The sequence below is a fragment of the Chiloscyllium plagiosum genome, unplaced genomic scaffold (assembly GCF_037043375.1).
Source record: "Chiloscyllium plagiosum isolate Xiang-an unplaced genomic scaffold, Cpla_swu_hap1 HiC_scaffold_5, whole genome shotgun sequence".
NCBI classification, from domain to species: Eukaryota; Metazoa; Chordata; class Chondrichthyes; order Orectolobiformes; family Hemiscylliidae; genus Chiloscyllium; species Chiloscyllium plagiosum.
The window spans coordinates 35,143,515-35,169,837 of NW_028270143.1; the positions used below are offsets into that span (position 1 = coordinate 35,143,515).

General features: G+C 41.2%; 1 protein-coding gene across 4 annotated transcripts in view; it reads right to left on the minus strand.

Moving 5' to 3' along the window:
- The window catches only part of LOC122549771 (histone deacetylase 9-like), a 796,606-nt gene that overhangs the window by 728,559 nt on the left and 41,724 nt on the right, over positions 1 to 26,323 (minus strand). For all 4 annotated transcript variants that reach the window (XM_087987095.1, XM_087987091.1, XM_043689766.2 and 1 more), the window contains exon 2: positions 12,739 to 12,896. Coding sequence is in view for 3 of the 4 variants with exons in the window: in XM_087987091.1 (XP_087843217.1) it covers positions 12,739 to 12,760 (22 nt within the window). In the remaining variant the exon portion in view is untranslated. The remainder of the gene's footprint in view (positions 1 to 12,738; positions 12,897 to 26,323) is intronic.

Here is a 26,323-nt window from a genome sequence, read left to right on the forward strand (position 1 = left end):
GAACCTTATTATATTATGATCACTGTTTCCCAAATGCTCCCCCATTCTGATCCTCTCCATTTGGCCTGCCTCATTTCCTAGGACCAGATCTGGCACAGCCCCGCACCCTGGTAGAACTGTAAAATGTACTGTTACAGAAAATTCTCCTGCACACATTGCTCCCTCTCCTTACCTCAATAGTTACCTTTTTCACTGTCTACTCCAGGGTAATTGACATCACTAACTATCATAACATAACTTGTCCTGCAGATTTCCCTAATCTGCCTACAAATGCTCTCTTCTACTTCCTCTCCACTATATGGAAGTCTACCCAACAAAGTCACTGATCCTTTCCTGTTTCTCACCTTCAACCACAGATTCTAATTCAGGAACTGCAGCTTGTTCAAGGGCCAATGACACTAACTTTGAACAAGACTATTATACCTCATCCTGTTTTACCCACCATGTTTTTATTAAAACACTTATAACTCAAGATGTTATGTCTTCAGTGTTGTTCTGGCTTGAGCCATGTTTCTGTCAATGTTACCAACATATTCCCCGATAGCAATTTCTGCTACCAGTTCCCCAATTTTGTTCAAGATACTCTGTGCATTAACATACATATAATCTAACCCTACTTTTATCTCTTCCTTGCCCATTAGAACACAATCATTTCCTTGTTCACTGTCAACACTCAAGCCTTTCCTCAATTCATTTTCTCCATTCCCCATCTTCTCTCTCTGTCCTTTGTGGTACTTACAAAACTAGGCCCATTATTCAACACACCCCTGTGTCTTAGAAGTTTAAATCTATCTCCACCACTTTATTTACTCTCTCAACCAGGAGATTAATTCCATTTCTGCTTAGGTGAATCCATCACGTCTGAAGTTTTCTCCTTACCCAAAAGTGATCCCAACTTCCCAGAAACTCCTCCCTTTTATATCATCCCTCAAGCCAAACTTTTATCTCCGAGATCTGCCTTTGCTTAATAATGAAGCTGGTGGTATAGATAATATTTCTGTGATTACTACCCTGGAGGTCCTTTCTTGCAGTTCATTCCCTAACACCTGAAACTGATCCTGCAAGTCCTCCAAGCCATCCCTCCCCAGGTCACACAGGTTCCAACTCCTGGTTGTTCACTCTCCCTTTCCCTTATCCAAATATTTCACTATGTCTTTGGCACCGACACTTTTCAGTCATGGTGAGTAAGCTGACTTCTCCCACAATCCTCTTTAGTTGCTTCTCACTGCTTCCCTCTGTTGGATGTCCTTCTTCCTGTTGAGTACTGGGTCCTCTATGATCCCCTTCTCAGTCATGGTGAACGAGCCAACTTCTCCCAGAATCCTCCTCAGTCACTTCTCCGACTATCTCTGTTCCATTAATTGCATTAATTGCAAAATTTAATGAGGATTAGAAAAAAAATCTTTTCAAATACAATAATGAATGTAATTTTGCTTCATGGCAAGCATAGGAAACTGATACATTTTGGAATATACAGTGGTTAACACACCAAAGTTATACTGCCACTTGAGTTATACCCAGGATGTGATCACATCATGGAAGCAGTATAATGCATGCTGTGGTGTAAAACAGTAGTGACATAATGTCATTGTACCTGATCAATACATACTCAAAGATATATCAGTCTCATAATATATATATAATATAAAGCATGTTGGACATCTATTTCTAAATAACAAACCCAACTTCGGGTAGAACCTAAATCTATGAGAAAAAAAACATAAGTTAGTTCAAGCACTTCACATATCATCCAATGTCCATGTCTACCTCTATATTGCAGTAGTCTTGACATATACAAATTAAAGATTGCAAAATGATTGAACCACTGATGGGAAGAAATTTCACTTTTCTTGCATAATTCATTATGACTCCCAGGTTATATTGTTGATTCTAACTCACAAGTTTGCCAATGATACATCTTACACTGTAATCAGTATATGTGGAAGTATTAACCAAGATATCTCAACAGATTAAGTGAGTTGCCAAAACAAAATGGCAGACTGCAATTTGGGAAATGTGAGGTAATCAAAAAGGATTAAACACAGTATCTTCAAAATCATAAAAGCTTAGACATAGTAGAAGTTCAAATAGACCTTGTGTTTCCTGCAGTTATTTTATTTAAATGTGACGCACAGATGGGGAAAACAATGTCAAATAAGATTATCGAATTTCGATACAGTAGTGTATCGAAAGAGCTAGAATACAAGAGAGTGCAAGTTATGCTCCAGCAATTCCATGTTACACTACTGTGAGCAGTTCTAAGCACCACACATTGGAAAGAATACTTTGGCCTTGGAGAGGATGCAACATAGATTTACCAGATTGATAACTGGACTCTAAGTGTTAAATTATGGTTCTCCCCCAGAACTTGAAAAACCAAATGTGATGATTTGATTGAAGTTTGTCAGCATTAAGGGAATTGAAGCGTAGATAGACCCCTCTAGCTCCAAGAGGATGAGGTGGCAGTTTAAAAATCAGAAGCAGACCTCTCAGGAGTCACACTGCAAAAAACTTTTCCATGCAAATTATGGTAGAGATTTGGTATTCTCTTCTGTAAATGGCAAATGATGCTAACCAATATTAATTTAAAATCTGACCTTGATGAATTCCTGTAAAACAAAAGTATTGAGGGATATGAGGTTGTCACTGATGAGTCACAATCACCGTGACTGACAAAACAGCTTCAAGGGACGACATGATCTATTCTGTTCCTATGTTCTTCTTATGATATCATAGAATCACAACAATGTGGAAGCAGGCACTCGGCCCATTGTGTCCACACCAACCTTCTGAAGAGCTTCCCACCGACCCCAAAACTGTAACCCTGCATTTCCCTTAGTTAATCCACCTACCTTGCAACAAACCTGGACATTATGGGCTGTTTAGCATGGTCAATCCACCTAACCTGCACATCTTTGGATGGGGGGAGGAAACCGGAGCACCTGGAGGAAACCCATGCAGACATGGGGGGGGAATGTGCAAACTCCGCACAGACAGTCGCCCAAGGGTGGAATTGAACCCATGTCCCTGGCATTGTGAGGCTAACCACTGAGCCACTGTGGAATCCCTAATTCCATTTCACAATAATGAGTGCAAACAAATTGAATGAATTAAAAGGGGTAAGAAAATTAATAGAACTGATGTTTCATTCCAGGTTTCTGGTTGCAGATCTGGTGTAATTGTTTAAGAACAGGAGCTTTGAATTCGCACTGTGGAACTTTATGAAGCATACTTTGAATTCCATCTCAGAAATATTATCAGCTGAACCTGGTCTTTTTCACATCGTGGACTTGAGATCTTAATTATCATCAAACTGACCTTTGCCAAAAATGTATAATTTCTGAAAATAAAAACTCAACAGTTACAGAAATAGAACATGGAGGGGGTGCATAAGGTGGCTGGCTACAGTACGCTGTTATTTAATATAAGACAGATGTTGTTATGCTCCATTCCCTACAAAACACATTAAGTAGCATATGGTTTCAATAAAATCCCAGAAGAAACACAAATTCTTAATCAGAAATCTGTGTGGTAAGAAATTTCTCTTGTTCAGGAGAGGTGCTCACTGATGGATGCACAGTACAGAAAACTTCAGTCACTAACAAATACTAGCTTAGATGCTTAACAGGAATACTGCTGTGCTCATTACTTCCAATATTGCAATACCACTCTTTTTCAAAATGATGCTGTGATATCTTTTGCATCTACCTCACGGGAGTCCAACTTAATATTTTATCTAAGGGTAGCAACTTCAACCTCCAATACTGTAGCACTTCTTCAGTACCAGGACACTAGGCACACAGTCACACAAGATCGCCGCTGAGCCATAAGTTGGACCACTGTCACACAAGATGGCTGCCAGACTACAACATGGAGAGGGACAGCAGAGCAAACACAGATACTGCCTGGGGCCACCAGAATGCCAGCACAACCTCATTGATTAGTTTAAGGTGGGTGAGGGAGAGAGTACACATGAGTAGCGTACACTACCCGCCAAAGTGTCTGAGTCCAGTCAACACCTTTAATAGGAATGCTAACTGTTTGATACGGACTCAATACAAAGTGCTAATAGCCAAGACTGCAGTAATTGTCCTTCTCAGAAAGAGCGAATAGTGCCCATTACTACAGCAATGGACTTCTATGCAGGCATTGAAATTGACAATGTCTGCGCTGAAACTGACATCGACCACGCTGAAATGAACAACGGCTGGAACTGACAATGACTGCATCAAAACTATCAATGATTCTGCAATGTTTACAACAAACAAACTATATTACAGAGACAATAACCTCATCACTGACCTATTATATCACAAAATATCTTGACATGTGCTCCGGGTTGAGAGAAGGCTCACAGCTGACCCCTGTGCTGTTGGTGTCTTTCTCTCCCCGGAGCTCTGGTATTTCCTTGTACAATAAACTCTGTTGTTGAACCCCAACTCTCACTCTGAGGCAGATGATTTTCCCCACAACACTATAATATCTCATCAAACCAAAATCAACAAGAAAATTCAGAGAATATAAGTGAAAGTTATTGAATAAGACATTGGTATAATAAAATATAATGTAAAAGTGTTACATCTCTCCTCTGTGATTTTTAACAATCGTTGAAAAAGACAATTTGAAAAAAAGATTTGAAAATATATGCAGATACAGATCCAACTTTATAATTCAACATTTTCAATATTCTTAAAAACATACTTAAATTTTCCAGACCTGTAAGTTGAAGCAACATTAACCAATAAAATTAAAGTATTGATACTAATGTAATATATAGGTGTGAAAGAGAGATGACTAATTAAGAAACTTTTATAGTCCATAAAATATATGTTGATGCATGCATTTGTTAATTGCTCTGAAAATAATTTGTTATGGTTATTGAATGCTAAAGAATCAACTTAGTAATGCATGATGTTGATAACTGTAAATATTGTTAGAAGTACATCTAATGCACTGTGACAACCTACTGCAATGTATATGCAGAAAGGGATAGGATTTTTATAATGGTCTGACATAAGAGGGCTGGGTCATTGAGGTTGGTTAAAATGAAAAATGTGGATTTAAAATAGATTTTGCCTGTTGTGCTATTATCATTCTGCCCTCTAGCCTACAAGTGACACACTTATCCACTGCGAGCATATATTTTACAAATGTGAACAGGTTTTCTAACTTAGATTTCATTTTCTAATATCAGCTGTTCCTGGTGAACCACTGATATCAGAAAGCTGTACTCTGTTGCTGCATTCTGTGATAAACTAAAAGAAGCTTGATAGCCTGGCCAATGAGCAAAAACTGACATGCGCCTGTATAACTGATACCAGCAGAAATAAAAATGGTCAGTTGAAAATATTGGACTATCTTTATTAATTTACAGGCATGAATTATAAATGGTATTTAAATATATATTCAAAGTTTTCTGATGAACCGTTTTGAGGAGAAAACTGAGAACAGTGTAATGCAAATGGTTTCTTCAGTTTGTATGAAACTGACTTCAAATGAGGTGGTAGAGAAACAATCAAAATGCGGAATCATTCATAAATATGCACAAATTATTCTGAAGTCTGGCTTTCTAATAGTGTATTTTAAAACCACAAGCAGCTTCCAAAAAAATTCGTAATGCAGTGATAAATAAATGTATTTGCAGAAAATATATGTCTAGAAGCTTGTTGATGACATGGCTACTTTACAAGTACAAAATGGGTGGTTAAGCTTTAACATGGCATGTGACATGTGTGCATATTCTCCATGAGAAATATGCTTCCAACATATTGATAACAACTAAAATACAAACGTCAAGTGCCTATGTCTGAACTGAGGTAAGGTGCCCTATTTACAAATGCCATAAAAATCTGCTGTCTATTTCAAGACTCAAGACAAAATTGAGCTTTATTGAATCAACAAGGTGCATTCCGGAAAACCTGCCTTCTATATGACCTAACTGCAGCCCGTAAAGTGACTTTTCAAAGAATTTCTAAAGTAAACTTCCCAAACGTGAAGCTGAAGGAACAGATCACACCAGCCCTCTTTGGACATGTTTTTAGCCCTCTTGATCAACTTCACACTTTTCAGCAGAATCCTTCTTACTGAAGTTTACAAGAATAGTGGTGCTGGTTGGGGTGGGGATATCATACAAATCTGAAACATTCTAACGGGACTTGTTAAAGTAAATAGAGGATGATGTTCCCAATGACCAGGGAACACAGAACCAGGCTAGACCATTTAGGATGGAGATGAAGAGATATTTCTTCCCCAGAGAATGGTGAGGCTGTGGAATTCTCTGCCACAGAAAGCAGTTGAGGCCAAAACATTGAATGTTTTCAAGAAGGATTTAAACATTGTTCATACGGCTAAAAGGGATCAAAGGGTATGGGAAGAAAGCATGGAAAGGGTACTGAATAGGATGACCAGCCATGCTCATGTTGAATGATAGAGCAGGTTCAAAGTGCTGAAAGACCTATTCCAGCTTTGATTTTCTCTGTTTCGAGATATAAGGTTCTCAAGGCCCTGCAGGAAAAGGAGATGGTAGATCCTGACAGATGGTTCCCCGAGTAGACTGTCAAAGTCATTTGGCAAAAACTCTCATCTCTAGACCTTACAAAAAAGCACCCAATGGTTTGACTGGTGGTGAGAAACCCTTCAGATTACATTCTTACTACTGGTCTGGGGTGTTGCCCATTCTACACATTGTCCTCAGTGGTTGTGCTGGAGAAAAGATGTTGACCACTTTCTTGAGCATTGTGCCATTGCAAAAGCAGACCTGGAGAGGGATGCAGTGGTACTTCCTGAAATTCATCCCAATCAGCTCTTTATGCTCTGTATGCACAGGACTTTATGCAGTGTTGACTGTTCCCAGGGATGCACACTGAGACAAAGATCAGCTCTCCCCCAGATTTGCTGGCTTTCTGGTGTCAAGAGTTCTCCTAAACTGAATTCTGATGCAGGACTATGTAACAAGGGACACTCTAAAGCTTTGGGCAGTCAATGCAGTGGCACAATTTACAAAGGTAGCTACATAAGACCCTTCGTCATGGTATACAAAGGACTGGAATCTGTAAATGCCCTTCGGCTGTGTGCCTCACACAGAACATACTTGATGAAACTTAGGAGTAAGTGAACCTTGGAACGTGATGTTTAGTAAAATAATCTATTGCACTTTCTGTAATTGCCAATTTGAAAGCTGTACTCCTGAAGTGACATGGGTCCTGACGTGGAATGTTCATTGTAAATATTAAGACTATTTCAATTGTTTTGCGTGCACCATACTGTATGCAGAAAAGTTGAATTTTATTGCCAATATTGCAGTATAAAAGAAATGTTTTGAATTGTATTTTCACAAATCTTACAAAAATATATTTTTGGAGGAAAAAGAATGATCCTCCCCCTTTCAATTGTCCTGTTCTCTTTTGATTGCCTTTACTTCTCAGGTACCTCCTTTTGTCTACCCATACTCTCTTCCAGACTTCGCTGCAAGTTGTTCCACAAGGACGCAGTGAAACAGAATTTAAACCCAGCTTTGCTGTGTGGATGCAAGCAGCACAGCAGGTATCTGATCTAATTTAAAGGAGGTACATTGCTGAATCTACCTCAAGTCTCCAGGGGTTACTGTCTTCACACAGCGTGCACTACCCTGGTTAAGTTCTATCCAATTACACCGCAATTAAAGCTGAAAGGAGCTTTCTTCTATCAAGTAACAGCAGTCACGCAAACATCCCAGCATCTCTAATGCTCAAATAAGTCAAGCTCGTTAAATAAATACACTGCACCTTTTACTTAAATCAGCCTCTACCTCAGAACAGAAAATACTGCATTACTTATTATTACCATATAAATGCATGGCTGAATAAAGCATTAGTATAGAGTTGCCTGACAATCGGTCATTAATTCTTGATGAAGAACTTGGCTTAACAAATGCTAAGTCCGAATAGAAACAACATAATAGAACAGAACAAAGAGTCAACACTGGGAATCAGTTCGGAAATCTCCAGTGTCAAGAAGAATCAGAACAAAGTGCAATGTTCTAAAAATAAATGCAGGCTTCTGAACAGAAAAGAAAGCAGAACAAAATGTGTTACCTAAAATAAATGTAAAACGGTTCTTCCTGAATAATAATGACTACAGAAAATCATGTAGGAGGTGTGTTCCTTCTGGAATAAAGAAAGAACCTTTTCCTTTAATGTCTGATTTAATCAACTCACTGTCTCCAAGGCCACCTTAATGCATGCAGAGTTTTACAATTACAGTATTAGTCTGACACACAAATCAGTGGACAAAATGAAATAATTTACGAAATAGCATATAATGTTTACCCTTCTGCTGTCTCATAAATAATCCAGGACTATTTCAATGTATTTTTGAGACAAACAGCAATTTGACATGAGCAATGGAAAAATGTACAAAGAAAGTACAGCAGATTGGTCCACAATTAAAAGGGAAGAAGAGGGAGAAACTGAACTTTTACCACATTTACTTGAGGCTACAAGTATGACCCATGGATCAGCAGAATGGCATCAAAGACACATGTTTACTTGTGGCCTGAATCACCAGTATTGGTGCAGGAGTCAGCAAACACGGTAGGCATCTCATCCAAAGAATATGGAGTAGACCGATCAGTTGGAAGGCAAAACTGATTTGTTGTCCATGGTGTCACTTTGAATCTCAATGCTCAACCAATACTCTCTCTCTTACCCCGCACAGCAGAACACACATTTAGCAACAGGAAAGACCCTGCACCACTGTCAACTAATGGGAGCATTAACTATAAATCTATAGCTGCCAGACTGGCCCTTCAACAGGTGGTGAGACAACCAACCCAAGAAAAACAATCTACTTGATCTTGTCATAGAATCATAGAGTCATACAGCATGGAAATAGACCCTTTGGTCCAACTCATCTGCGCCAATCAGACGTCCCAATCTGACCTAGCCCCATTTGCCAGCATCTGGCCCTATCTCTCTAAATCCTTCCTATTCATATACCCATCCAGATATCTTTTAAATATTGTAACCTGCCTCAACCAGTTCCTCTGGCATGCACCATCCTCTGCATAAAAAAGTTACCCTTCATGTCATTTTTAAATCTTTCTCCTCTCACCTTAAACCTGTCCTCTGGTTGTGGACTCACCAACCCTGGGAAAAAGGCTATTTGCCTTATCAATGCCCCTCAGGATTTTATATACCTCTTTAAGGTCACCCTTCAATCTCTGACACTCCAGGTAAAAAAGCCCCAGCCTATATAACCTTCCCTATAATGCAAACCCTCTAATCCCAGCAAAATCCTCACCAACTCCTCTGTAACAGGCGCATCTATCAATGATAATAATGGTAGGAGTGAGCAGTACACAGTTCTTGCATATATCAAGCTTGGGACATGCAGCTGCAAGTGAAAGGAAACTGTGTCGATGAGTAACACGCAATGTTTGGCTTATGTGACCCCTAGAATTAGGCACATGTTTTTCCAAGAAAAGCCACTTGTTTTGTTGTTATTCCCAAAACAGCAAATACCATTCTTGCTGCTTTTAGCAGAATAATATTAAGATTAAAGGCAATGCAACTGAATTTATGGTTGCTACATTTGCTGATGACAACAAGGCGCACAGGAAAATAACTTGTCCGGAGAGGTATAGAATCTGCTACAGACATAGAGAGATTAAATGAGTGGGCCATAGCTTGAACGATGGGGTATAATTGTGAAAATATGAATTTATCCACTTTGGGAGGAGAACAGAAAAGCTGCATATTGTTTAAATAGGAAAGGATTACAGAACTCTGTAGCACTGAGAGATCTGAGTATATTGGTACATGAATGACAAAAGGTTAGCATTTAAGTGCAGCAAGTGATTTGGAAAGCAATGGAATATTGTTGTTTATTTTGTGTGAAGTAGAATTTTAAAATAGATATGTTTTATTATAGTGGCTTAGGTCATCAGAGAGACCACATCAAGAGTATTCGTACTGTTTTCATCTCCTTATATAAGAAAGGACAAAATCCCATTAGAAACATTTCAATTGCAATTTGAAGATGAGCTGGAGCCAAGAACTGTGTACATATGGAGATTTGGCTGATAAAAAGTAGTTGAATGGTCTGTGGACTACTACCAGTTAATGATGACAAAAGGCCTCCTACCTGGCAACAACCATGTGATTCGCTCCCAGATAGCTGAACAGCTTGGAGCTGTGAACAGGAAAAGGGAGAAGCCATCAACCCTCGACAGATTAAGGGGCTATTTCTGTTCTCCGCTCTGGCGAGGACACTGCATTTAGATTGTCCAGGCCAGACTCGCAGCATTGACTATCATAATTATCAGATCCCACTGCTTTCACAATTTCTGTCTGGGTCGATGACAACATCTCAGTTCAGCATCAGTTTGGAGAACTGCTTTCTTTTCCCTTTTTCCATGCTTGTGTCTTTGCAGGTCAACTTCTAGAATGACCTCCAGCACCTGCTCCAGTCAAAATGAATCTCCACATTAAGAGATGCAGGTTAGCTTTAAATTATGGGAGCCTCTGATGATGTGCCCTGAACAAGCAGGCTGCTTCTCAACAGCACCTTTTATGCAATCGACACCTTCTCATCATTCAAATGATCAGACAGCACAACGTTTACATGCTGTTACATGCTGTTACATTGTAAGCAATGGACATTGGTTAATTATAATCATCATAATCTCTATTTACAAGGTCACTAAGTTTTGCAGCCATTGTCTGTTGTACAGAGGGCAACAAGATTTTGAGTCAAATGAACCACCTCATGTAACAGTTCTGTAATTTTAGAGGGTCTGTGTCATTTTGCTGCTCACTTACATCAAGGACACAGCTCTAGAATAGCTGAAGTAATTTCTAAGCGTGAAGCAATTGTTTTCCTTCACACTCGGGCATCACTCTGATACAACTGCCATTGTAAGAAGAGTTATAATACTTGAAAGACAAAAAAGCAACACTGACAAAACCAATATTTGTTGTCAATGCAGAGTTGCACTGAGAACATTAGAAGTCACACTTAGGCCATACTAGATATGAGTAACTAATTCTCTTCTCAAAATACCATTCATGAACAGGTAGATTTGAAAACAATCCAATAGCTTATGTGTATCCAAAACAGAAATTGCTGGAAAAGCTGAGCAGGTCTGGCAGCAACTATGGAGAGAAATCAGAGTTAATGTTCAGAACTGAGGAAAGGTCACCACAACCAAAACAGAGCTTTTGGTTCCAGCAATTATTGTTGTTGTTTCTGATTTACAGCATCCGCAGTTCTTCCGGTTTTTATTTAATAAACAGCTCATGTGTGTGAGGCAGAAACTACCAGATTTTGTTTTCTGTTCAGTTTCAAAACTTTCTACAAAGTGATGTGAATTCAGGATCTTTACATTGCTCAGAAGCTACCATAAGATCACAGATATTAATTGGAACGAACAGGATAACATTCCTTTTTACAGATCACACCATCTTCTTAACTCGTATAGAGTCATACAGCACAGAAATAGATCTTTCTGTCCAACCAGTCCATGCTGAACATGATCCCAAACTAAACTAGTTCCACCTGCCTGCTCCTCGACCATATCCCTCCAAATCTTTCCCATTCATGTGCTTATCCAAATGTATTTTAAACATTGTAATTGTGCCCGTATCCTCAGGAAGTTCATTCCACATGCAAACCACCCTCTGTGTAAAAGATTTGTCACCACGTCTTTTTAAAATCTCCTCTAACCTTAAAAATGGGCCCCCTAGTCCAGAATTAATGGGAGGCAAAGCATTTAACATACTGCAATGTTTTGTATAGCTGTTCTCTGATTGAAGTCCCAAAATCAGTACAGAGGTAATTTCTCAACTGAATGTTTGTAAATTAGTGACACTGTTTTGAACATATTTAAGCATTTACTGGACTGAATGTTTATCAAGATCAATTACTAAGTCCATAAGCTCTTATAAAGAGAAAGATAAAAAATATGGTAACGATGTACAATTAATTAGTAATAGTCAAACATTTAATCATCCCTTTACATGGTTATTTGCTGCATATATTCCATTTCTATATTAAAGTTTAAAACTTGAAAGATGATACAAATACAAAAAGTTGCTGCTACAACACCAGAATTTCTACTGAAAATATATTGACAAACATAATGAACATGCTCAATTTCAAAACTGTTTTCTACACTTTTACATTGAGGCTTGTTCTGCACACCTTTTTAAAATTGACTTGCATTAAAGACACTATTTCGTGGAATTCTATGAATGAAATAAATAATTACTTGTCATCAGAGAAATAATACTAGACATACATCTCGGTGTAAAAGAAGGAAATGCCCTGTGTATCCACTGATGCATAAACAAACGGTAATTAAGTTGTATTGACTGAGCAATACTTAACACTTGCATTAATGTACGATTCATACAAATCTATTTTCTAAGCAACAATTTGTCCATCTTAACTAAACTGCTGTAAAACTCAATTAAACATGGCTTTATAATCATTATTTATCATACAACAACTTTTCTATCATTGAAAGCTCACTTTTGTTTACTCCAAATAGTGAATATGACACCATGGATTATTGTCAAGCTTCTAACCACATTTTCACATACGTCTGCCAGCTCCCAGCCAAGCAAATCAAGTCAAATTGCTGTCAAAGTAAAGCTTCAATAAGAAAACCATCAATTAAATTACTTAGAACACATCAGCAGATTTAAAATCCATTTCAGTACAGCAAAACAAGAGAAATATAAACTTTACACTACTCACCTGGACGTATTGGAGAACTCATGATTCATTAGTTACGTCTCATGCAATAGAACACAGAATAGCGTACACGTGGTAGTGTCCACACAAACAGAAGCTTAGAGCCTCACCCTTTTATTAACGGCTGCATTGAGCACTATGTCATGTAAGCAAAACGGTACCTGAAAGAAAAAAGGGAAAGGAAATCTCACATAAGCAATTTCGATTTACAGAAAATCCTAGAATAGAAATTGTCAAGAACTCCAATGTACACAATGTAAGTTCAAAGGCAGTTCTTTTTATAAAAATTAATTTCAATGCAAAGTCACTCCTCTTCACTCTACAATGCCTGTTTGTATGCACAGAGCCTCAGAAACTAACAAAAAAGCTTTTTTTCAATACAACATATAATCTTTGGAGCTACAGCACTTCTTAAAAACAACTGCCAACAAAGTGTGCACGTCAGTGATATGAGAGATGTGGTTCAGAACTCATCAATGTACAAAGTTGCGATTAATGAACCCCGTTGTCACTTTTTTCACGACTAAGTAAAATTACCTGCTTTCTGAATGGAATTCATATTTGTGTAGGTAGGAAGCATGTTTTGCTTGTTATTTTTACAATTACTTATCAATTAAAGATAAACAAATAACAGTTTAGATCAATCGTCATATTCACAAAAGGATGAGGTTAGACCATAAGACATGGGAGCTCCGCCATTCAATGAGCTCATGGTTGATCTGATAATTCTCAACTGCACTTCACTGCCTAATCCTTATAATCTTTGATTCTCTTCCTGATTAAAAAATTCTCTATCTCAGCTTTGAATATACTTCAAAATCCAAAGGATTCTACAGATTCACTACTGTCTGTGGGAAAACAAATTTTCCTCATCTCTGTCATAAATCAGTGATCTCTTATTCTGAGATTATGCCCTTTAGTCCTGGTCTTTCTCAATAAGGAATCAACCTTTTTGCCTCTAATCTCATTCTTCTAAATTCCAATGAGTATATGTCCAAACTGCTCAACTTCTCCTAATAAGAACAGTCTCTCCATATCTGGGACCAGTGAACCTTCTTTGGTCTGTTTCCAGTGCCAGTATATCTTTCGTTAGATAAAAGGACCAAACTCTTCACACTATTCCATGTGCAGTCTTGTGCCTTATATCGTTTGAGCAATACTTCTCCATTTTTGAACTCCAGTCCTTTTGAAATAAAGGAGAGAGTGAGGGTTGCAGATGCTGGAGATCAGAGCTGAAAATGTGTTGCTGGAAAAGCACAGCAGGTCAGGGCTTATGCCTGAAGAAGGGCTTATGCCCGAAACGTCGATTCTCCTGTTCCTTGGATGCTGCCTGACCTGCTGCGCTTTTCCAGCAACACATTTTCAGCTTTTGAAATAAAGGCCAACATTCCATTTGCCTTCCCTATAAAATGCTGAAATTGTGATTTTTTTAATTTCAAAAATATACTTTATTCATAAAATAATTTGATGGTCTGTACAGTTGGTCATGCCATACATATGTAAACATGTACATACAGAGATCAGAATTTATCATTTTTATACAGGTCTGTACATTTTTCAATCATATGCCCATATAATTAGCTGAGGCGTCAGCAGAGCCCAAATGACTGCATGGGCCCCCTGTTCTTCGTTAGGCAGGCAGACTTTACACAGTGGTCTTTCCCCACCGCGCCTTGGCGGCAGCTGCCCCAAGCTTCAGCACATCCCTCAACACGTAGTCCTGGACCTTGGAATGTGCCAGTCTGCAACACTCAGTCGGGGTCAACTCCTTCAGCTGGAAGATCAGCAGGTTTTGGACCACCCAGAGAGCGTCCTTCACTGAGTTGATGATCCTCCAGGCACAGTTGATGTTCGTCTCGGTGTGCGTCCCGGGGAACAGGCCGTAGAGCACGGAGTCCCGCGTCACGGCGCTGCTCGGGACGAACCTCGACAAACACCACTGCATTCCTCTCCAGACTTCCTTTGCATAGGCACATTCCAGAAGGAGGTGTGTGACAGTCTCGTCCCCCCCGCAGCCGCTTCGAGGGCAGCGTGCGGTGCGGCTGAGAGTCCGGGCGTGCATAAAGGATCTCACAGGCAGAGCCCTTCTCACCACCAGCCAGGCCATGTCTTGGTGCTTGTTGGAAAGTTCTGGCGATGAGGCATTCTGCCAAATGGCTTTCACAGTCTGCTCAGGGAACCGCTCGATAGGATCCGCCCTCTCCTTTTCCCGAAGGGTCTCAAGGACACTACGTGCTGACCACTTCCTGATGGACTTGTGGTCAAAGGTGTTTTTCTTAATAAACTTCTCCACGAAGGACAGATGATACGGAACGGTCCAACTACTCGGAGCGTTCTGCGGCAGTGAGGCCAGGCCCATCCTTCGCAACACCGGGGACAGGTAGAACCTCAGTAGGTAGTGACACTTGGTGTTTGCGTACCGGGGATCCACGCACAACTTGATGCATCCACACACAAAGGTGGCCATCAGGGTGAGGGTGGCATTGGGTGTATTTTTTCCCCCGTTGCCCAGATCTTTGTACAGCGAGTCCCTTCGGACCCAGTCCATCTTTGACCTCCATATGAACTGGAAGATTGCCCGGGTGACTGCAGCGGCACAGGTTCGGGAATAGGCCAGACCTGTGCCACGTATAATAGCAATGACAGTGCCTCACACCTGATGACCAGGTTTTTTCCCGCGATGGAGAGCGACCGTAGCTTCCATCTGCCCAGTTTCTGCCTCACTTTGCTGATACACTCCTCCCAAGACTTGGCGCACGCCCCAGCACCCCCCGAATCAAATACCCAGCACCTTCAGGTGGTCAGTCCTGACGGTAAAGGGGATCGAGGATTGGTCGGCCCAGTTCCCGAAGAGCATGGCCTCGCTCTTGCCTCGGTTTACCTTGGGCCCCGAGGCCCGTTCGAACTGGTCACATATGCACATGAATCTGTGCACGGACAGCGGATCCGAGCAGAAAACGGCGACGTCATCCATGTACAGGGAGGCCTTAACCTGCAGGCCCCCGCTGCCAGGAATAGTCACCCCTCTCAGGCTCGCATCCTTCTTGATGGACTCGGCAAATGGCTCTATGCAGCACACAAACAAGGCAGGAGAGAGAGGGCAGCCCTGCCTGACTCCAGATCTGACTGGGAAGCTATCTGATTCCCACCTATTGATTGAGACTGCACTGACAATGTTGGTGTAGAGCAGTCTGATCCAATTGCAGATTCCCTCCCCAAAGCCCATTTTGGAGAGAACATCTCTCATATACCTGTGTAATATCCTGTTAAAGGCTTTCTCCTGGTGCAGGCTGATGAGGCAGGTGTCCAACCCTCTGTCCTGCACGTAGGCGATCGTATCCCTGAGGAGTGCGAGACTCTCAGCGATCTTCCTGCCCGGCACAGCACAGGTTTGGTCAGGGTGAATCACCGACCCTAGAGCAGACCTGACCCGGTTGGCGATTACCTTTGACAGAATTTTGTAATCCGCATTCAATAGTGAGATTGGTCTCCAATTTTTGATTTCCTCCTTTCCCCCTTCCGCTTGTAGATGAGGGTGATGATGCCTTTCCTCATGGATTCACTCATGGTACCTGCCCGAAGCATACTGACATACACCTCCAGCAGGCCCTGGCCAATCAAGTCCCACAGAGCGGAATAGAGCTCGACCGGTAAGCCGTCGCTTCTGGGAGTTTTATTCTTTTCGAAGGACTCTAGGGCCTTGGTCAGCTCGTCCAGAGATAGCGGCTGGTCCAGCCTCTCTCATGTTCTGTCGTCTAAGACCTCCGTGATAGAGGACAGGAACGACTGGGAGGCTGTGCTGTCGGTCGGCTTCGCGTCATACAGACTGGCATAGAAGGATTTACTGATCCTCATGACGTCAGCCTGAGATGACATTAGCGAGCCATCTTCTTCCTTCAGGCTGCTGAGCACAGAGCTCTCTTTGTGCACCTTCTGGAAGAAGAAACGTGAGCACGTCTCGTCCTGCTCCACCAAGCGGACTCTGGACCGGAAGATTATCTTGGAGGCCTCCGAGGCAAAGAGAGTGGCTTGCTGGTCCTTCACCTCCTTGAGGTCCTCCGTGACATCCACCCCCATCGTCTGCAGCAGGAGCAGGTTCTGCATACTTTCCTGGAGCTGGGACAGTTTTCCCCATCTCTCTCTCGCCTCCTGAACACCTTTGAGGATGAAGAACCTCTTGATGTTCCCTTTTACTGTTTCCCACCAGTCCGCTGGGGACTCAAAGAGGGGCTTCACGGTTCTCCAACCTGCGTAGTCCCTCTTGAGCTCCTCAATGTTTCCCGGGGTCAACAGCTTTGTGTTCAGCTTCCACGTTCCCTTACCAGCCCGCTGCTCGTCCTGTAGGTGACAGTCGGTCAGCAGGAGGCAGTGGTCAGAGAAGAACACCAGCTTGACGTCGGTGGATCTGACCGAGAGCGTTCGGGACACAAACAGGTAATCTATCCTTGAGCGGATAGACCCGTCTGCCCGTGACCAGGTGTATCTACGCTGTGCTCCGTCTGCAGTGGTGCTGAAGACGTCGTGCAGCTTGGCATCTTTTACCTTGTACATCAGGGCTCTGGACGTGGCGTCCAGTTTACTGTCCCCCCGGCCGGATCGTCCATCTGCATCAATGATACAGTTGAAGTCTCTGGCCAGAATGACCGGCCTGGACGTAGCCAGCAACAGTCGAAGCTGCTGCAGGACGGCCAACTGTTCACTCTTACCCACTGGGGCGTACACATTAATCAGTCTCAGGGGAGCATTCCTGTACATGACGTCGGCGACGAGGAGGCGCTCGCCCACCACCTCCTTAACCTCCGAGATGGTGAAGTTGCCTCCTCTCAACAGGATACCCAGGCCGGAGGCGCGGCTATCGTTGCCCCCCAACCAAACTGACAGCCCATGGGCCCACAAGCTCGACCATCTCCTGTAGCTGCTGAGGTGCGGTATCCCACATTCCTGCAGAAACATGACGTCGGCTTTAGCGTTGGCCAGGAAGGCCATCGTAGATACACATCGCGTAGCCAATTTGATGCTACACACATTGATGCTGGCAATTTTTAACCCCATTTTAACAGTTTACAAGGTTAACAGTGTCCATTTGCTGCTGGTCTTGCCCCTCTGGGGTAGCTGTGTGCATTCCCGTGGTGACGGCAAACTGCTGGACCCTCCCAGGGCTGAGGTAGCTGTCCGGCTCCACGATGGAGCCATTTCCCCGCTCTGGTGTCTTCGGGTCGGGCCCAGGGTCCGTATAGTTCAGTTCTCCATCTGACAGCGAGGCTGTCACAGGACGGCTGCTCCCAGTCAGCTGATTTATAACTCACAAATCCCTCTGTGCTGTGGCTTTCTGCAGTATTTCTCTATTTATCCTGCTAAATTGCATAATCTCACATTTCCCCACATTATATTCCATCTGCCAAGCTTTTGTCCGCTGCTCAAACTGTCAAAATCCCTCTGGAGAGATTTTGTGTCATCCTCACAATTGGCCTTCTCACCTATTTTTGTGTCATTTGCAAAGTTGGGTAGAATACATTTACTTTCCTCATCCAAGTTGTTAATATATATTGTAAATAATCGTGAATCCACTAATTACAGATTGCCCAAATTGTCCCCATCCTAATCTGTCTTCTATCAATTAGCCAATCCTCTATCCATGCTAATATACTATCTCCAGCATATTGGGCTCTTAGTTTATTAAGTGGCCTAATGGGTGATACCTTAACGAATGCCTCCTGCAAATTCAAATATATTACATGCACTGCTTCCTTTTTATCAAACACACTTGTTACCTCTTCAAATAATTCTAACAAATTTGTCAGATGTGATTTCCATTCATGAAGTCATGCTGACTCTATTTCATCATATTATGTATACCTATGTGCTATGCTATTACATCTTTTACAATGAGCTCTTATATTTCCCCAATAACAGATGTTAAGCTAACTGGCCTTTGGTTATCTATTTTGTCACCTTACCTTTTTAAATTATATTAGTGGTTTTCCAAACCTCGAAAGACTCTTCAAATATTACTACCAGTACATCCAAGATCTCTGTAGATACTTCTTTTAATATCCATGACTTGGAGGTGCTGCTGTTGAACTGGGGTGTACAAAGTTAAAAATCACACAACACTAGGTTATAGTCCAACATGTTTATTTGGAAGCACTAGCTTTCGGAGTGGCACTCCTTCACGAGTGAAGCAGTGCTCCAAAAGCTAGTGCTTCCAAATAAACATGTTGGACTATAACCTGGTGTTGTGTGATTTTTAACTCTTTTAATAGCCTATCATGCATCCCATCAGATCGGGGATTTTTCAATTTTCAGCTCAGGCAATCAAGAGACACAAACAATTAAAAGTCATTAACTATTAAATTAACATGATCAAAATAATGTTAATTATTTTGTTGTCAACCTTCTGCAACAACAAAATTCGATGCATTCATTGGGGTTGTCAATTTAGAGTCCATTTAAAAACTGAGACCATTGGCTTTCGATCAGGTTGGACAAAGTGTAATCCTATATCCACTGATGACCCCGACTTCTGAAATTTGAAATTTTTTTTTAAGAAGACAAATCTACATATAACCTGATGCAGCAGGGATAATGCTACTTTCCAGAAGTTAGGAGCTAAAGATTTGACTAGTGTAGCTTTGGGTGTGAAGTTTGTGATATGCTAGCCTTTGAGGTAGGCATGTCCATTTTGTGCTGCCTCCTTATTGACAGGTTTGTAGCACAAGTTTGAATGTCTGCCTTACTTCTGGCTGCCTGCACAGTGGGATTTAATGACGTGCATGGTAACATGATGCCCAGCTAGCCTCAATGGTTTTTAAAGGCTGCCATTTCTACTAAAGAAAACTACATTAGTGAGAAACATCTACCAATCATTGAGTTTTTGAGAATGAAGTTGAGCAGATACACACAATGTACAAGAGATTTGGATTTCCTGAGGCTACCATGAAGGTAGTAGCTATTCAGCTGGACTCCAGGATGGAAGCCATGTTTCATTCAGAAGCCCACAGCCTCAAAAGAGAGAGGAAGTGGGGAGGTCAATGCCTGAAATAGGTCCCTGAGAAGTTTAATAACCTCACAGGGGTCATCGAGGTCAGTGAATAAATCCAAAAATGATATGTCCAGTCCATCCCAAGAGACACCAAGCTCTCAAAGCACCGCACTGCCATCATTCACCCAGCAGCACTCACTGGCACTCAGGATTCATTTCTTATATTCACATATTCCACCCCACTGTCACACACCTTCCAGTGTTTCCAGCCTCACATCCAATTCCGCTGCCTTCTAATGCCTCCAGTTGTTCAGCAATAGCAGGGACATCAGCCAGATGTAATCTAACATGACATGAGACATCTGTCTTCTCAGGACAGCAAGGCCTGCAATATCATGGCGACTCAGTAACCTCGTAGGAGGCTGATATGATTGTATCCACTCATTCCCATAGAGGAGACGATGATGTCAATCATGGGTGCAGGGGTTGGGCTCTGGCATCATATGCCACCAAAGCTATTCAAGATAACTGTGAGTGATTATCTTATGCCCCTTCTCAACTTGCTCCTCATTCTTATTCTAAAGTATGGTGAAAATTGAAAATAATGTGACCATGCATCTATTGTTTACCTCCCTCCCCTCCTTCCCATACCCAACATCTCCATTCCACTTTGTATTTTGCTTTCAAATCCAAAGATCTATGGACAAACCAAGGACAAGCTCAATGCAGCTAGAAGAATGATGAAGAGCAAACCCATGACAGTGTTGAGGACTGGGACAGACCATTACTGAGAGACAAGTATAAAACCAGGATCTGCACATGGTAGGTCAGTGGGTAATGTGCGATCTCCATGAAGGACAAAGACATGGTTGGCATGCAGGGCAATGTACATAAAAAGGCTGATGTTAATGCACACCCAAGACGCTTGATACATTGGCAAGCTTGCCAAACCTTTTCTGCTCGTGCTGAAGAGCAAAGAGAAGCCCTGATCCAATGCAGCAGAGGGCATTGTGCAAAGCCTGGAACTATTTTTTTCCATTAGAGATGTGGCAGCAAAGTCCCTGGCTGCAAAGTTTAGCTCTTTTTGAGAAATAATTATTTCTCAGTTGGCACAGACAGAATGGGCTGAATGGCCTACTTGCTTTTGATATATTTTCCAGAGGCAGAATTGTCCCATCTTCAGACTAAGTTCAAAAGTGCTAGAGATTCAGCAGGGAGAATTCTGGGCCCTGTTTGGCTCTGGAAGCCTGCTGAAATTTTTGGTTATCTGGTAGCTAATTGGTCACAAGGGCTTCTGATCGGGAGGAGTATCCCAACTGAGGAAGACTAAGGCTGGCAGCTCTTGCACTTAGCAGCAAAACTGTAAAGGACTCCTAACATAATCCTCCTTTCATACAATCTAGATGTTGTTTTTCCCTTGAATTTGTATTCTTGCAAAATGTCCTGAAGAGTGCAAAGTTTAAAGCTTTGATAAATGTATTTTTTTCTCAACAATAACTCTACCGATATTTAATTAAATGTTACATAAACTCAATGAGTCAATAAAAGGCTTTGATTAAAAATAGTATTTTTCAAATATTTAACTACTATATTTTTAAAACTCTGTATATCTGTACAAGCCTGCTGGACCTCATGGGATAGAGCTTGTACAGTTGACATTAAAGACAGTGTGACCTCAAAACCTGTGCACCTCATCATGATCTCTTTGCTAAGGCTGCATAACAGCAAGTCCACAAGGGGGACTTACATGTAAAGGTGGATCCAGTTTCAATTGCAGCCAGCAGTGTGCCAGCAGAAGATCTGGGTCAATACTTATCTGAATCACTTCTTTTCCATAAAGATAGGTTTTGTCAGCCAGTTCTTCAAGCATTAGTCAAGGTCAAACCAGGGGGTCCTAGTGATGGTGTAAATGTGCCAGAAACCATTTTGGAGGGTCAAATATAGAATAATGATTACAAACCACCTATTAACCCCCCAGCAATCAGATATCTTTCACTATGCCAATCTGTAATCTGAGGTCATTTCAATAATCTCTCTGGTTAATGAACAGCCCATCATGTCCTCCAGAAACCTTTTCTTCACCCAATCCAAATTCTTGGATTTCCCTGTAACTCACTCCACTTCTAAACCTTTTCAGCTGTTCCCATCAGTGTTGGCCCAGCTCCTGATTTTTTCCAGAACTATCAGCAATGTTCCCCTGAACCCTGACCTCTCTATGCACCCCACTGGTTACCTATAATCTTTTTCCTGCTGGTCCTGTTAAATTTAATGACATAACCGCATCACCATTTTTGGTTTCCCCACAACAGTCCAATAGATTGACAGGCTGGCTACCTGTTGGAGAGGAAAGCCTCCATCACTAGGCCAGATTCAGAAAGTAGCTGAAAATGTGTTGCTGGAGAAGCGCAGCAGGTCAGGCAGCATCCAGGGAACAGGAGAATCGACGTTTCGGGCATAAGCCCTTCTTCAGGAATCCTGAAGAAGGGCTTATGCCCGAAACGTCGATTCTCCTGTTCCCTGGATACTGCCTGACCTGCTGCGCTTCTCCAGCAACACATTTTCAGCTCTGATCTCCAGCATCTGCAGACCTCACTTTCTCCTCAGATTCAGAAAGTAGCAAGGATTAGGTTCCAAGGGAGATTTTAATTAGGGCATTGTGGAGATCTGAAGTCTGAGAAAGATTGCTTAAAAATGATATGGATAGATTTTTGTGTTTTACCACATTAAGCATCATCTAGATAGAGAACAGAGCAAAAACATCTCATCAGGAGATTGCATGCCAGTAACTGAACAATACTCGCCCTGTTTTCATGAGTTTCCTTCCGATAGTAATTTTACCGCAAGGGTTCTTCTCCAAAATGTTTCTCTCTTGGCTTCACACAAACAATGCTTTATTCCCAGGCAGTAAAAATGAAAATTTTCCCATAAATTTACAGTTAAATAGTCTTTTTTTGTGTGTGTGATGTTGCATACTTGGAGAATACAGCAGCTCTCCAAACAACCCTTACGGTTCATGTTTTTCTACTGTCTCCTTTTCCGTTTCCACACTTCTTAGCTCCTTTGCATTTATGTCAATTATTCATTTTCCTTCTCTCTGTCATCTTATTTTCTTTTAGGTAACTATAGAGGGATACATATTTGTGCCAAGGTTCTGCAGTTCTATTATGGTTCGTCTGCTGAATTTATGCAGTCAAGCTGGGGGACCTCCATAGCAATGCATCAGATAGACGTTTCAGTAATGAGAAAGAACATGGCTATGAAAATAAAATTCAGAAGCACTTTGAGTGACTTGTGAGAAACCAATGTCACACAGCATGATACCTTGATCATTGAAAATACAATCACAGCACCACTTACAGGAGCAAAAAAACCCCAGGCGCCTGGAATGAATCATCATTGAAATTCCCACACTGAATTTAATACATATAAGATAGATCTTTATTCTGACTTACAGACCTCCCAATTTCTTTCCCATTGATTTCAACAACTGATAGTCAAGGGGCACCACAAATCAAGCATCCTGGCTGACATGCTCAATACTGTGATGTGTGCTAACACAAAGTGACTGTGTACTGTGGCAGAGCTGACTGGGAATTTCAGGGCTGAAATATATTTCTTTTTTTTCACTTAGAACTTGACAAGTAAACCTTCAAGGCACAGTATGAAACCTATGTACATGTATTAATGGTACAGCGACATATTCCCCATTCGATCACATCAGAGGTGCTGTTAAGTGCAGATTTTTCAAAGTTTTCATTAGTGTTTCATGAGTTTTGACTGATCCAGGAAGGAATCCTCCTTCAATTACAGCAATCTACAATCAGGCAATAACATCATGATCAAAAGACTGAATTGATCGTAGTCTTCCTTTCACAGGCTAAAAGATAATTGTCTTCTGCTGCTTGAAATGTAATTATTGCTACTTAAAGTTAAGACTGGGATAAAGTGTCCAAAATTTAAAAGACGCATATCATCTTGAAACATCATCATGCAGCTGACTTTCAGGTGGCAGTGGGCCAGCACATTGTCCTTTCATCTCTTGGATCTGAATTTAAACACAGTCTGGTTTAATGAGATTAACATTTCCTCCCAATCTACTGCTCTAAAGATTACATTTGATATGAATCACTAGGACATTGAGAAATAGTAATCCATTCCCCATCAGTGACTTTGATTACCTTCCAATTCTATACAATAGTTATAATATTAATATTTCATTGAAAGGTTAGAAAATGTATATGCACAAATAGAAAAAAAATCTTCAAAACTTTTCTACTTAATTGAACCCAATGCAATCATATCCATCATGGAAGTGGCCAAGAATCAGCTCCAAGCTTCATACTAAATATATTGCTTTCATTGGGAGGGGCATTGAGTGGATGGACAGACAAGTTATGCTGCAACATTATAGAACATTAGTTATTGCATACAGTTCTGGTCACCACACTACCAGAAGGATGTGGATGCTCTGGAGAAGGTACAGAAAAGGTTTACTAGGATGTTGCCTGGTATGGGGGATTTTAGCTGTGAAGAAAAGTGGGATAAACTGGATTTGTTTTCATTGGAACATAGGAGGTTGAGAAGCGACTTAATAGAAATTTAAAAGATTATGAATGGCATAGATAAAGTGGAAATTATGAGGCTTTTTTCCCAAGGTGGAGGAGTCAATTACTAGGGAACACAGGTTCAAGGTGTGAGGGGGGAAGTTTAAGAGAGATGTGTGAAGCAAATTTCTCACACATTGGACGGTGAGTGCCTAGAATGTGTTGCCAGAGGTGGTGGTGGAAGCAGACACAACAGCAGCATTCAAGAAGCACCTGGACAAATACATGACTAAGAAGGGAATAGAGGGAAACTGATCCTGTAAGTGAAGAGAGTTGTAGTATATAAGGGCAAAATGTGGCAGCACAGGCTTGGAGGGCCAAAGGGCCTGTTCCTGTGCTGTTTTGTTCTTTGTTCTTTATATTTGAGTCATTGCAAATATAAGCACTATTACATTTATAACTGGTATAACATGACCAATGCTACAATGGATTATAATCATCACTTTATTCAACACCAAAAAAATGTTCATTATAGACTGTATTTTGGGACTCTGGTTTATGACCTGATCAATTTTCGATTCCATTGTCTGGAGTTGCTTTGGAGGAATTGGTGAGATTAAACTGCTGCTGTAGTTGAGTAGGAGTTCATTGAAAAAGTAAAATAAAACAGAGAATTGTAGATGCTGGAAATCTGAACCAAACACAGAAATTGCTAGAGAAACTAAGCAGATCTGAAAGGTCCACTGGACTCAAAATGTTTACTCTGCTTTCTCTGCACAGATGCAGAGATGAGTTTCTCCAGCAATTTCTTTTTTATTTTCATTGAAAATCTCATGCCTATGAACTTCCATTGATCTTTTTCCAGAGTTCTGGTAGCTACTGGTGAAAGGTTCTTACATTCCAATTGCTTTAACATAATATAACATAATATGATGTCTGAATGCATGGATCCTTCATGTCGAGTAGCTAAAACAGATCAGCAAATATAGCCTTGAAGATGAGTTTATACAGTGTATTCAGGACAATTTCATAGCCCTGTACACTCTAGTATATTTTAGACTATTTGAGACCAAGTAACATGCAAACAAACAGGATTAGGTACTAGCCTCGTAGTAAGAGTCTCTCGGCAATAAGGTAACAAGGTACACAAAGCACAAAATGTTAGTGTGCATATACAATAGGTTATTTGGATGGCAAATGCAATATTAGTACCTTTTTTGCAAGGAGAATCGAGAATAAAAGTACAGCAGTTTTATTGCAGCTCTACTGGACTTCAGTCAGACTATTTCTGGACATAGCATAAGATTTTGGATTCCTAACCCAAGAAAGGTAGTGGAAGCAAATCAAAACAGATTCACTTGACTGGTTTCTGGAATGAATGTGTTGTGAGTACATCACCACAAGTTACCTTTAATTCAGCTACTTATTAAGAAATCTCATAGACAATCAAATACTGAAACATTTAAACTTTATTGCATGTAGCAACCACAGTAAGACCCCCCAAGTTAAGCGTCACAACCCAACTTGGCTGTTACCCAACGAATGATGGAACTTGATCATGATTCCACCAACAGTGTCTGCCTCTGGAAGTGTCCAGAGTTCAGCAAGGTTGTTCTTCGAAGTGTTGTCAGAGGTGGAATTCTGGTGTTTGATCCTTATACAGAATTTCATCTTTCAGGTCCTTATTGACAATTCTTCGGTACCTTGGGTCCATGTCACACTACAGGTGACCACCATTGCACTATACACACACACAGACACTCCTACACACACACTCCCACACTCACACATGCACCCTCTCACAGACTTAGACACTCACACACACATATACTTTCTCTCACAGACACTCACAACCCCCACCACACACACAAACACACACACATATACGTACACATATACACATATACGTTTGTGGGGTGAATTTGTGCTTCTGGATTAGTGGTGCTGGAAGAGCACAGCAGTTCAGGCAGCATCCAAGGAGCTTCGAAATCGACGTTTCGGGCAAAGCCCTTCATCAGGAATAAAGGCAGTGAGCCTGGAGCGTGGAGAGATAAGCTGGAGG